This window comes from Homalodisca vitripennis, chromosome 3, assembly GCF_021130785.1.
Source record: "Homalodisca vitripennis isolate AUS2020 chromosome 3, UT_GWSS_2.1, whole genome shotgun sequence".
In the NCBI taxonomy this organism is placed as follows: domain Eukaryota; kingdom Metazoa; phylum Arthropoda; class Insecta; order Hemiptera; family Cicadellidae; genus Homalodisca; species Homalodisca vitripennis.
In genome coordinates this window covers 196,160,966-196,175,440 of record NC_060209.1, presented here as the reverse complement: position 1 = coordinate 196,175,440, position 14,475 = coordinate 196,160,966, and the positions used below count along the sequence as shown (strand labels likewise).

At 35.1% G+C, this 14,475-nt stretch overlaps 1 protein-coding gene across 1 annotated transcript in view; it reads right to left on the bottom strand.

The window, feature by feature from the left end:
* Positions 1-293: 293 nt before the first annotated feature.
* The window catches only part of LOC124357982 (transaldolase), a 62,827-nt gene continuing 48,645 nt past the window's right edge, over positions 294-14,475 (bottom strand). The window contains exons 6-8 of the mRNA XM_046810158.1: positions 13,274-13,410; positions 5,392-5,502; positions 294-566 (exon numbers count right to left, since the gene is read on the bottom strand). Of these exons, the coding sequence (XP_046666114.1) occupies positions 400-566; positions 5,392-5,502; positions 13,274-13,410 (415 nt within the window). The 3' untranslated portion in view covers positions 294-399. The remainder of the gene's footprint in view (positions 567-5,391; positions 5,503-13,273; positions 13,411-14,475) is intronic.

Here is a 14,475-nt window from a genome sequence, read left to right as displayed (position 1 = left end):
CTACACCACTAATTTCCAAACATTCCCTTTTAAAGTTTGTAGAAATGTTGTCAATTACTGTAATGTTGAAATTACACTTTTCAGTGTTTGGAAGCAACCAGCTGTCTCAAAGTCAATGAAATATTTGGTTTATGATGCAGTAAGCGGCAGCTATGCAGTAGGCGGGGTCGGACCTGTCCTGCGAGGCCTCGGCGAAACACTGCATCGGTGTGCCAGTCCCATCTTGCGAGTGCTATGGTTAATGTTTCTATATTTTTAATTCATTAACATATTTGGGTAATGACAAAAAACACTTACAGAAAATAAACCTCTTTATTTGACACAACCATATAAAAATTCCACCCCCAGCAGCTAGAATGTAACAAAGGAATGAAAAGATCAGTCGGCATCAATGGAATCCTACTTCTTCTGGATGAGGTCCTGCAGAAGTTTCTCAAGCTTTCGAGAGTCCTCTGCAAACTTGCGGATGCCTTCGGACAACTTGTCTGTGGCCATCTGGTCCTCGTTCAGTTGCCACCGGAACATTGCTTCATTCAGGGTTATCTTATCCTGGTCCAGCTTCTTGGCTGTAAAATACAATATACCGTATTAGTAATAGGGTAAAAGAGATCGGTGTAGGATACAGAAAACATTGGTGGCCACAGAAGTTGTACTGGTTGACTTCTTGAACATAAAAGGGTCTCTTTAGAACAATGCCACTCGATTACATTAGAACATATTTAGCGATTCATTTTTATTAATAAGATTTGTAGTAGCATAATAGGAGATGTACAGGGTGGCTTTTTATATGGGCCACCATTGTGATCTTGGAAACTATAAATTTGACAGCAAACTTTAAATGGGGGAAATTCCTTATTTCAGAAACATTCAAAAATACTTATATCGAACTTTAAAAAACTGCAATCATTTTCCAATATGACAGTTAAACTTTGTTTTTATCTTAGGGAACACCATGTATATTATTATTTTCAATAGAAAAAGTAATTAAAAAAACTTTTCTATTTTTAGCATTTGTTTTGATATTTCCCTTAATAATGAAGATATATGAGCTCAAAGTGTTAAAACTCCTTATGGAGTGTAGAAAGCCCTTATGGGTTGGTGCAATTACCCGACACATCAATAGTCAAAGTGTGGCTGAATCAAGGATTTATTCATATATGGAGTGTAACCATAACACTTTCTTTTTTTTTTCCCTTGGGGCGGCCTACTGCCATGCACTTAAGTCTCAAGGGCTTTTTGCGCACCCCAGAAACACACCAGTCTATAATTTCAGCAGTTCCACAAACCGCCGAAAACAACCTATCAGGTCCTCCTGGGGAAATTCACCACCCCTGCCCAAAATACCAAAGATGGCATACCGCTCCCTCTTGCTATTGAAAGAGCAGGTGCTCAGCAGTTTCATCCTGCTCATTAAACATTCTGCAGAGCGGATGCTCCTGAAGGATGCCGACTCTGTGAAGATGCTTCCTCAGGTGACCATGCCCCGTGATAAGACCAATAACCCGAGAAGACATTGATCTATTTAATGAGAGAAGGTCCGACGCCACCCTAGAGGAAGGCGTCTGTAATACCATTCTGCTCATTCTCAAGCCCGGATGCATCCTCCACCTTCTCCCATGCTCCAGATTTTTTCATGTTGAGAGCTTTCCCGTACGTTCAAAGTGTCTGAATTGAAAAATTACGCTTTGTTCAACTAAAGCTTCTTATCTACTACTACCAGATATTAAATGGTTGTGTTTGAATGAAACCTAAATTTTTAATGCAAATTCCAAAATATTTTCAAAACAAAGGAAAATTTCCAAATTTGAGATGTTATATTTACAGATTAGAGCATTCAAATAGACATCTATGTAAAAAGGCACTTTCTACACTCCATAAGGAGTTTTAACACTTTGAGCTCATATATCTTCATTATTAAGGGAAAATATCAAAACAAATGCTAAAAATAGAAAAGTTTTTTAATTACTTTTTCTATTGAAAATAATAATATACATGGTGTTCCCTAAGATAAAAACAAAGTTTAACTGTCATATTGGAAAATGATTGCAGTTTTTTAAAGTTCGATATAAGTATTTTTGAATGTTTCTGAAATAAGGAATTTCCCCCATTTAAAGTTTGCTGTCAAATTTATAGTTTCCAAGATCACAATGGTGGCCCATATAAAAAGCCACCCTGTACATCTCCTATTATGCTACTACAAATCTTATTAATAAAAATGAATCACTAAATATGTTGTCAACTGCTAATCTTGAGAACGGTTGGACCAAAAAAAATTTGTACAAAGAGAAATATATAAAAATATTTCTGAAATACTTTAGGATTACACAAATAATGATAAAATTAGTTTCTTAATCCAAACTAACTGACACTAAGCAGCTGTTAAAACTTTCAGGTGGAATTCGTCTTGAGGTTGAAAGAGTGGTTTACATTTAATTTTAGAAAATTTTAACTATACAGTGCTTGATCAATAGTATGATACTGATACTACTTTTCATTTGTTATCTGAAATGAATTACAAAACATGTCACTCTAAGCAAAATTTGTTTATATGCAGATGACACTAACATGATAATGATAGGAAAATCTCCACATGACATTGAGATTTCTGCTTATATCAATTTGGCAGCTATCAAAGAATTCTTAAATAATCATTATTGAATTCAAGTAAAGCAAACTTTATAACATTTTCCACAAAACAAAATAGACATAAAATTGAACCATTAATAATAGTAGGCAATGATATTATAGCAAAAGAAAACTGTACAAAATTGGTAGATAAGGGCCAGAAAATAATTGAGGCAATAGTTTGAATGCTTATAGCATCCGCCTGTTGAGGAGTGCATGGCGGATACTATACCTCTTCTTCTTCCATGGGGCGGCCTACTGCCATGCACTTAAGCCTCAAGGGCCTTTTGCTCACCCCGGAAGCACACCATGAGGCCCACCAGTCTAGGATTCACCCAGGGAAATTCACCACCCTTGTCCAAAGATGGCATACCGCTCCCTATTGTAGGACAATCAAAGAGCAAGTGTTCGGCAGTTTCATCCTGCTCATCACACATTCTACACAGCGGATCCTCCTGAGGATGCTTCCTCAGGTGACCATGTCCTTTGATCAAACCTATAACCTGAGAAGACATTGATCAACTTAGTGAGAGAAGGTCAGACGCCACTCTGGAGGAAGGCGACAGTAGTACCATTCTGCTAATTCTCATGCCTGGATGCAACCTCCACCTTCTCTCATGTTCAACACGAACCCATTACGAGACAACCCTAGAGGATTCGCACCTTGGAACACCGCAGAACGGTTGAGGACCCGTCATAGTTGTCGCTGAGCCCCGGTTGGCCAGGACATCAGCTCTTTCGTTCCGAGGGATCCCCTCATGATCAGGAACCCAACAAATAGATTGATTCTGGCAAGGGAGGAAACGGCTTGATAGCAATCCCAAACTATTTTGGATTTGATCACACGCTGCCTGACTGTCTGTGAAAATATTAATCGTCTTGCTCCTATATCGCAGACAAAGATTCTCACGAGCACATTCCATAATAGCTGCAAACTCCGCCTGAAAAACTGTCGGATACGGACCCATAGGGACCACCAGCTCCGAACATGGTCTCACTCCCAGAATTCCAGCGCTTGTGCCGCTTTTTGTTTTAGAGCCGTCTGTGAACAATTCGAGCTCTGCTGGTAAAAAAGTTTTCCTTCCCTCTGACCAATCATCCCTTGAGGGTACAACAATCCTAAAGGGTTTTTCAAAGGAAAACTTTTGTGGCATCTGATCAGAGATCATATGCAGAGCATCCTCCTATATCAAGGTGCTAATTCTACAGTGCCCACTGCTGCAGCCCGACCAAAGTCCCATCTGCTGAAGACAGTAGGCACTTCTCCTGACCATAGTCCAAATGACAATGTCCAGGGGGGCACCATAACACTTACAGGAGCAATGGTTATAGCAAGGATAACCAAGGCTCTCCTAATAGTTGTGAACCTTACCCCTCTCATGTAGAACCGGGTTGTACATGTCCTAGTTTACTTAACAGTACAGGTGTATTTGAACAGGAATACGCAGATGGTATCAAGGTCCTTGTAACTGATTAGTTTAACACCAGACTTGCAAAGTTTTAACCCTTTGACTGGTGGGTTTTTTCTCAGTAAGAGTTCCCTAAAAAGTGAGCCTTTTTTAATTTTAATTTTGTTTTTATTAAGTGATTTGGGTTTACTGTAGTAAGTGTGTTATGAAAAACACTCAATTAAACATTTTTGGAGTTTTTTTTTTATTTATACAGAAATTAATCTAATTATGTACAAAAGTGATTATATTTACAAAATATGAGAATAAGATAAAATATTCAGTGTTTTCTCACAAACATACTAAGGTACAAGTTAGTAACAGTACACAGGGTATGAAATGCGCGAAAACAGTCAAACACAAAGTGGAACATCGCAATCACGACACATCCATGTTGTGTTCCAACGCCTGTCACACAGTGTCTGCGCTCGCAGACACTGGTCTATCTGCACACATGGCATACTCTTCTCAGTTTGTCCTTCTTATATGTAGCAGTGATTGTGGTGGGAAAATGCCGAGCAGTGAGTCTCAAGGAAGCATCTTGGTAAAAATTCGTTTGCAACTCTTTCTCATGTCATTTTACGTAATCAGTAATAATTACACAACAGCCATGTTTATTTACTCACAGTAAACACAACAAGATATTTACAATCAAGGCAATTGGTAACGTAAAAGTGAGGTTACAACCTGTATTCACTTCTCAAATCAGCTGATTACTTATTCAGCTGGGAATAACTGATTGAATACCGTCATAAGGCCTGAATACCATCAACTGGGTCTGAAAGAAATAAAAGAACAACTGCAATCTAGTAGGAATTACGAAAACTACTTGAAACTGTTTATTATTTATTCCGCTAGATTGCATTCCTATTCAAGCGAGAGATTATTCATCACGAAACATTATTATGAAGACTGTTTAGCATCTTAGCACTTCCCGCACGGCTATAGGGATTACTGCAGGCGGCACATACTGCGCTTCCGAATGTGTAGTAGGATTACTAGTCAAAGGGTTAAAATGCCACTCAATGTTTAAGCCTTTGTGAACGGCTTAAAATCTGCAAAATACGTAAAGTTTCTAAGAGTAAATAGTAAATAGTTTTCTAGAAACACATTTTTCTGACAGATTTAGATTTAAAACACATAGGTAATTTTGCTTCATTAATATTTTTTTACAATTGTGTTTGTGAAAGTGAAATGGTCAAGTTTCCCTATCTGAGAAGCTACTAAGGAATTAATGATGCGCTCTCGTTAACACAGAGTTATTTGACTTCTCTTGAGTACTGTTGGCACGATAGCTAGTAACACCACGGCTACTGACCTGTCTTCTCGGAAAGCACCTCGTGGACGGGCTCACTGGAACTCTCCAGCTCTTCCAGCAGTTTGGGGCTGATGGTGAGTAGATCACATCCGCCCAGTGCTCGTATCTCCCCTGGTCAGTAAACATAATACTAAATGATGCGTGTTTTATTTTTCAATATTGAAGATTGTTATCTTTAAACATGCTACACTAACTTTAAATTTACAGAATCACTATACAATCAATGGTTAAAATTATATGATTCTATGATACCAGATATCGCAAAATTTTATACAGATAAAAAAACATAGCTCTTCCAAATCTGTAAAATAATAAATAAAATATTGAAATGCAACAAAGAATTGATGTCCAGCAAAAGGTTTTTAAAGGAAATAAAACATACTTTCTTAATGAAAGCATACTATTCAGTAAATGAACTTTTTGATGACCCTTTCATATAAAATAGGTTTTTTTTATTATTTTAAATTGTAATAGTAGTTTTAGATTATGATAGTTTATAGTCAACAATGTTTTAAACTTCTTACTAAATCTTTATATTAAGAACTGATTAACTTTATGTTTTCTAAACAAATGTTTAGTGATGACCTTATGACATTATATTAAATCTAAGACAATTCTCTATGTACACTATGTATTGATTGAGAATTAAAATTCTATTGTCTATGCAAATTTTAATCAAAATTATCTATATTGCTAATAATATTAGTGGGTAATAGGACATTGCATCTGGTCAGGAAAATTCAGGAATCATAGATTCAAACATGATAAACTACGCTTGTTTTATGTGTGCAATGACACAATTAACAACTGTAAATTTTATTATTCCTGATTTAAAACTTGAAAAAGTTTGCTGGAATACAAAAAAATACTCAAAAGCACCACTTTGGCAATCAAACTGGTATAAAATATGTTCTAAATTTCCAGAAGTACAATAAAGGAATTAACTGTGAAAGAAAATACAGTAAATGTAGAGTGCTTGCTAAAATGATGGCATTAATAACTTCATAAGTCACTAGTTTAGTACATCATGGATCTGGAAGATTGAAAATACAGCAGTAATTTTGAGCTTGTTGATTGTTTTGATATTTTCTTTTTCTTCAAATAATAATAACAGTAAAGTTTTGGAAATTATTGTAACATTTTTAAAACTAATAAGTACTTTTCTGTCTTCTATACTGTGAAGACCGTCTATTATATTAATATGGATTGTCTTCTGACATTTTATATGTAACTTATTCATACTATATTTATTATTTTAAATGTTAACTATTTTTTAAATTGCTTAAAGCTATACATTGAGTTTTAATATCTCTACTAGGTATGAATGTTTAATTTAGTAATAATAACAATATAAATTACAAAATATTCCCAAAACAATGAGCAAGTCAAGAACTGGCACGAATCCATCTCATTAAATAATTTAAAAAGGGAAAAATTGGGAAACTGGATAAAAAAAAAACAATATAGCAAAAAAACACAATGGAGTATTTTTAAACAGAAACATCTCTGACAAGTTTTCATGAGTACTGAACTGATATGATAGGTAATACAAACTGATACGGAATTTAATAGAAAATAGATAAAAACACTAATTAAAAATCAACAATGATATTACGTACATATCCCATATTCCCTACTTCGGACTGAAGTGGATCTAAAGTGGTAAAATATTAATTTGTTTTCTTCACCAATGTACTTTAACTTCAATTGAATGCTTTAATTTTAAATTTCACTATACATCTACACTATTAATAATCAAACTATTATTATTATAAATATTCAAACATAGTATTTTGTTTTTTTTTTTTTACTGAATAAGTTAAATTTTTTATTCTTTTATTTCTTATTAAGTTAATTAGATTCTTTTATATATTGCTGTATATAAGTTGTATAAGCTATCTCTAATTTATAAACTTTTTTGACTCATGAAATATTTTGTTTTAGCACTAGAAGATTACAGTAGAACTCCGATTATCCGAACCCCTATTATCCGAATCCCCAATTATCCGAATCACGATTCGGTGAAATTATGTAAAATTTGAAAGTCGTCAAATAACAGTGACGGCGCCCGCCCGACGAAACGTGCCATGACGTAGACAGGGGCAGGAGCCCGGCGCGCCAGGCGTACGTGCCGTTACCGTGGTAACGTGACTCCCGCATGCTATATTTAGAAACACCCCGCCCTTCCACCTGCACATCGACTGCAGTCTCGCCGCCCGCCGGTCAGTGCGCTTGAGCCGTATGCCAGTTCCGTTCGCGTGTGTAATTTAGCAGTCGAGTTGCGTTGTACCTTGAGAGTTGCGTTGATGTGTGTAGTGTTGCATAGCCTGATATTTATAAAATCATTAACGATGAGTGCAAAAGTAAACGAGTTGTACTTTCTCTCAGCGATAAAGTGGAAATTATTAATCAGTTAAATAAAGGCGTCGCAGGAAAGCAACTAGCAGAGCGGTTTGGCGTAGGGGTCTGCAACTATATGTGACATTAAAAACTAACAAAGCAAATATTTTAAGCTTCGTGAGTGCATTGGAAAGTGAATAATGGATGTTCTCATCTAGAAAAGTGATGAAGCACGCTAAAAGTGAACCTATTGAGAAACGCTGTTGTTTTTTACATGGTTTTCTTCAACAACGGTCAAGTGGGCAACCTATTTTCCGGACAAATTTTATGTGAAAAAGCTCGAATGTTTAGCGAAAAAATGGGTGTGACTGATTTTTAAGGCAAGCCAGGGGTGGCTTCAGAATTTTAAATCTAGGCATGGCATTTGAGAATTTGACGTAGCGGGGAGAAAAACTTTCTGCCGACCGTGAAGCTGCCATTAAGTTTGTGGAAACATTTAAACAAGAGGACTAAACACTATGATCCCGAACTTGTTTACAATGCCGACGAATCCGGGTTAAACTGGAAGGCCCTACCGAGGAAGACTTTGGCATCCAAAAGAGAACAAAGTGCTCCAGGGCATAAAGTATGCAAGGAACGAGTAACAATCCTTGTTTGTGCTAACTCTACAGGTACCCATCGGCTGCCTTTACTAATGATAGGTAAACCAAAAAAAGCCAAGAGCTTTTAAAAATGTAAACCATTTACCAGTGGCTTACACCAACCAAAAAAGTGCATGGATGGCGAGTGATATATTTTTGGAATGGTACAATAAAACTTTCATCCCTGAAGTAAAAAAATTTAAAAAAGAAACTGGGTTTTCAGATAATGACAGGGACAATAAAATAGCAGAAAGTGTAATGGACGAACAGCAAAGTGATATCATTGACAGTGATGAGAGCGGTGATGAAACTGAAAGAGGAAAATGTGCCAACACACGGAGAAGCCTTCATTTGTTTTGAAAAACGCCTTAAAGTGGATGGAGCGGCAACCAGAATGTGAAGCTGTACAACTTCTTGCCGTCAAGCGCCTGCGGGACCTTGCTGCACGGAAACGAGCTACAACCTCAAGGCAAACGTACTTTATTGGAAATGTTCAAGTGAAAAAACTACACAGGACAAATATGTACTGTATGTAGCCTATTGCACATTTCATCACTTAATTTTTTCATTTGTCATTTAGTTTATGTACTAGTACTTTTCGTTAATCTGTATTGCTGTACTGCATTTTTATTGCTCATGTTTATTACTGTACTCTATAGTATTAAAACAACAACGTTTTCAATGCACTTTTGTTTATTTAATGTAAAATACTCCTTTTTTGCATAATTTCCATGCTAAATCCAACTATCCGAATTTTTGCATATCCGAATCGGCCTGATCCCCAATTAATTTGGATAATCGGAGTTCTACTGTACTTTTTATTATATGTCTAATGTCTCTGAGAGCTTATATTTATTTTTGTTATTTCTATTTTAGCAATGGAGCCTCTAAACAGGTTTTTTACCTTAGAGGTCCTAAATTTTCACTTTCGATTTAATATAAATACTTGTATATAATATGTAATAATTTCTCTGATACTTATTAATATTATTTTTGTTGTTGTTGTTTAGTTCCTAGATTAAATGTAAATTTGACTAAGATATTTTGTACAGCAATTCCTGGCATAATGCTCTATTATTCTTAGTGTTTGCTAGTGCTCTCTTTTATTGTTTTCATTTTGTAATTTTTTTTCTAAGAATCTTTTTACTGTACAAGTATTTATTTTTGTAAAAAACTATGTAGAAAAGAAGTGAAAATAAATTATTCATATTCTATTATACAAAATCAAAAGGTGTATATTTGTGTGTGTTAGTCACTCACGTAAAAACTACTGGATCGATAGTATTAAAATTTTACATGAACATTTTTAGCGTCCCTGGTTAACATATAAGTGTTTATTTCAAAAATCCCTCCAGGCTATGCCCCATTGGTCTTGAAAACTTCCTTAACACTCCCATCCATTATATTTATGGACTTTGCTTAATCAGTAAGTTAATTAGTAAATGTTTATTGTTATTCATTTGTCAGTCAGTTACACTATATAAATGTATGTAATGTGCAGATAGTTTTCTTTGTATGAGTTTGTTTTTATTTAAATTTTAATCAGCTACAGTAAAATGGCATAATTTATTACATCATAAATGTGTTAACTGAAGGTTATTAATATTAATATTAAAAGGGGATCAGCAAGGTTAAGCTCAGGGTCATTGACTTTCGTCTTCCTTTAAACAGGATTTCTCCACACTGCCCTAAAATAGTTAAATTGTTACTGAAATTGTTGGAGATAGTCAATAAAAATATCATGAAATACTGGAGAGAAATACGATAACTTTTTTAGGTGCTTATAAAAAAGTTTCAATTTTTGACTTCAGGGCCCCATTTTTTAACAAATCTAAAATAGATCAAAAATTGGAATATCTTTCACTGACTATCATATATCTTAGAATTGTTTTGAATGCCATTTAAAGAGAAGGGTGTCCTTATTTTTCAAAATTAAATTGCATGCGAGTCATGGGTAACTGCTAGTTTTTCATAAAGCTTGTTATGAAGCTACAATCATATATTTATTTTCACTTACAATACTTTTAAAAAAATTAAAAAATAAAATTTAATTTGTTTTGAATGTTAATTTTATAAAACAAAAGTTTTCAAACTGTACTTAGAGGCAGTTGCTATATTTGTTTTAAACAGGGATAATAAAGACCCAACAGCTAGGTGAATCAATGTCAACAAATATAACTTTATTCATAATAAGAAATGTTTGAACAAACTTAGGCTACCACTGAAGAGCTTAGAGAACTTTGAATGCCACCATTCCACGGATTGCTGTTTTGATCCTGTTGTAATATAGTCTTCCCCATGTTTCATCGCCTGTGACAATTTGGCTTAAATAATTGTCACCCCATAACATTCAACACAAGTCAGAAAAGTTTCTTCTTATCTGTATCAGTCAAAGTTTTTGGTACCCATTGAGAACACAATTTTTGATCATTTAAAAGTTCAATGAGAATGTCATACATAGCACACATAATGAAGAAATTTTGAAGGGTCATTTTAACCTTTTCATACAATTTCTGTATTAAACTGTAGGTGGTCAATAAAGGGTTATCCACTCCATTCCTCATCATGAACATTCCTTTGACCATCTTTGAAAGCTCTTACCCATTTGTATACCATTCCATCACTTATGATTGTTCATACATTTCACAAATCAGACAAAAAATTAGGTAGGTAGGTAAAATACTGCAGGTCATTTCAATTTAGATGTTTTAAAGAAAAATAATAATTTTAAAAGTTTTGTCAATATTTTAACTACGAGGGGTATCCAAAAAGTAAGTTTCCCTGTTCTGTAAAAATACGCGTACGTAACACAGCGTGCAGCTGTGGGCGGGGATATGTAGCGCGGTTCGGTTGGCAACAGGTGCGCCGGTCACTGGCCCATTGTCACGCTTCTCAGTCAGTTGCTGCCCAAACATCATGGAGACTCCACTGCGTTCTGCCGCCAGTTGCGAAGTCCGTAGTGTTATTCGTTTCTTGACCGCCAAAAACGAAACTGCCGTTGAAATTCATCGTCAGTTGTGTCAAGTGTATGATGAACATGTTATGTCCGTTCAGATGGTCCGTCGTTGGCGTGCAATGTTTTTGGAAGGAAGAGAAAATGTTCATGACGATGAGCGTAGTGGCCGACCGGCCAATTCTCGGCAACCTGACGTCATTAATGCTGTACGAGCAGTTATTGACAATGATAAGCGAGTGACTCTCGATGAAATTATGGATAAACTGCCGTCAAGTGTTGAAGTTAGCCGGTCATCTGTGCACAATATCATGACAGAAGATCTTCAGCTTGCAAAAGTGTGTGCAAGATGGGTGCCTCGCTTATTGAGCAATGCCCATAAACAACAACGAATGGCTGCTGCCCAGTCTTTCTTGCGATTGTTTGACGATGAAGATGAAAACCTTTTCAGTAGAATAGTCACTGGTGATGAAACATGGATTCACCACTCAACTCCAGAGACCAAACGCCAGAGTATGGTGTGGCAAAAAAAAGGAGAGGCAGCTCCTCAAAAAGCCAAAGTTTTTGAGTCGGCAGGAAAGGTAATGGCTACAGTTTTTTGGGACTGCCGTGGAGTGTTATTGATTGACTATCTTCCTCGTGGCGAAACCATAAATACAGAAAGGTATTGTGAAGTTCTCACCAGACTTCGGCGGGCAATACAGAATAAACGGCGCGGACTTTAGTCGCGCACGGTTCTGCTTATTCAAGATAACGCCCGACCACACACGCTGCTCGTGCAACAATAGAACTTTTGAGGAAATTTAAGTGGGATGTTTTTGGTCATCCTCCATACTCAACAGATCTTGCGCCTAGCGATTTTCATCTGTTTCCGGAGCTGAAAAGACACCTTGGCGGTCGGCGATTTGCCAACTGCGATGACCTTCAAAATGAGGTGGATACTTGGCTTAAAAAATTTGGCGGGTGAATTTTGTGATGCTGGAATAAAAAAACTACTTCCTAGATACCAAGAGTGCTTAGAAAGGGATGGTAACTATGTAGAAAAATAAGGTATGATGTAAAAAGTTGAATAAATGTGTTTCAGTTATTTTTTGAGTCTTTTTAACTTTTTCATAATTAATGGAAACTTACTTTTTGGATACCCCTCGTAGGTACAACATGAAATCTATGGTGTATTTTCCAACTCAGGTGACTGGAAGGTCAGAAACCACAATTGATAATTTTATTACCAACATGAATTCTAAGAATTTAACAGTTACATGCCTCATTACTCACATTTCTGACCATGATAGCCAACTTTTGGAGAAAAAAATATTGATTGTAAGCTTAACATGGAAAAAGACAGGGAAATCCACCGAAAGTAATATAGGTACGTTTTTTGAAAAATATAGCACCAGACTACTGGTTGGAAGTTTACCAAAATGTTATTAATTGTAAGTAAGACATTTTTTATTGCATTTTTAAACACTGTTTCGATGTTAATTTTCCAAAACAGCATGAAACAGTGTTCAAAGAAAGTAAATGGATTTGTAATTAAGTGAAAACTAAGAAATTAGAAATTGTAGCATTTGAATCCGAATTCAGAATGCTAAAAAGATATAGATTAATTAGAACTAAAAAACGGAAATCAAACGACACACAGATAGCAATAAAAAGCAGTTTTTCAGTGAAATAGTAAACGACTCCAAAAATAAAGTAAAAGCAACACGGAGTGTATTAAATTTAGAGACAGGTAAACATACATTGAATAAAGAACAATTTGATTTTAATGTTGGCCAATGTTTGTGTAACATTCCCTGACCAACACAAGTGATGTTACTTGTGTTATTTGTGTACCAGTAGGACTTTCAGTAGTGTCTATATTGATTGGGAACGGTACAAGAATCTAGAACTACCATGAAAACACTGTAACCAAACATCACCACCATAAGTCTCTACTGATGCTGACCTGCATTACGGAAAGAAGCACCCATTACCACGGTCTTGTAACCGTACTTCTTGTAGTAGTTGTAGATCTTAGTGACTGACTGCACCCCAGGGTCTTCATGGGGCGCAAACATCTTCTTGTCCGTGTTGGCCACATGCCTGCAGAACATCATGGGTTAGTGAAAAAGACTAATATAAATTCTTATCATACAGTTACATCTTTATCTAAATGTAACTCGAATCCGTTACTTAATGCTTTATTTCATGAGCAAGAATTTGTGTAATTTATCCTGAATTTCTGATTGAAAACAGACACTTAAAGGAGCTGAATATCTTTATAGGAATGTATTGGGTATTAAAAGTAGCCAGCAATTACACTCAGTGAGACAGATAAGAAATACAAAACTGACTTTATTTACACTAAACAATGTACTGGATAAGTAAATGCTCTCAATCACAATTCAGTACATTAACATTTATATAAATAAAAAAGTGCTAACTATGAACAGTTATCCTGTTAGCCAATCATTTCCTGATAGTTGAATCGAAAATGCATGTCAAACATTTGACAGATATAATGTCAATCAAATTAAATGCACCACAATCGAACTCAGTGCTGTCTACATGGAAATGCAGACCTGCAATCTAGTCTATAGGTTAGTTTTTTTTTTTTTTTTTTTTTTTTTTTTTTTTTTTTTTTTTTTCAAGATATCGTGTGTACTGAAAGACAGAAAAAAACTTTTTCCAGCACGTCAAGTGATAGGCAAGAATCAACTTATTGTTCTAATTTACACACGCTTAATTGATTTCAAAAACATTGAAAAAACAAAATTTAGTAGCTATTGCAGCAGAATGAGAATTATTACTCAACAGTTAATTTAGATCAATCACTTTGCTAATTTATAAATATAAAGTTTTAAAATATACTTGAAAATAACTTTTACAATTATTATTGTTAAAAATGTTCAATTTGAACATTTGTATGTAATTTAAAATATACTTTAAAGTAGATATTAAAACAGTAGCATAAATCAATAATTAGTCTGTTTATGTAGAATAATTAAAAAGTTATTAAGCTAAAATTGTATATCAAAATTGCAATTTAAAAATGTATTTATACTATAAAAAGGAGTATGCCAATTATACATACAATGTTTAAAGGCTTCACTAATGTTATGCCAATTATAATTGTTAGTTTGGAAAAGTTTTTTTTTTTTTTTGGAT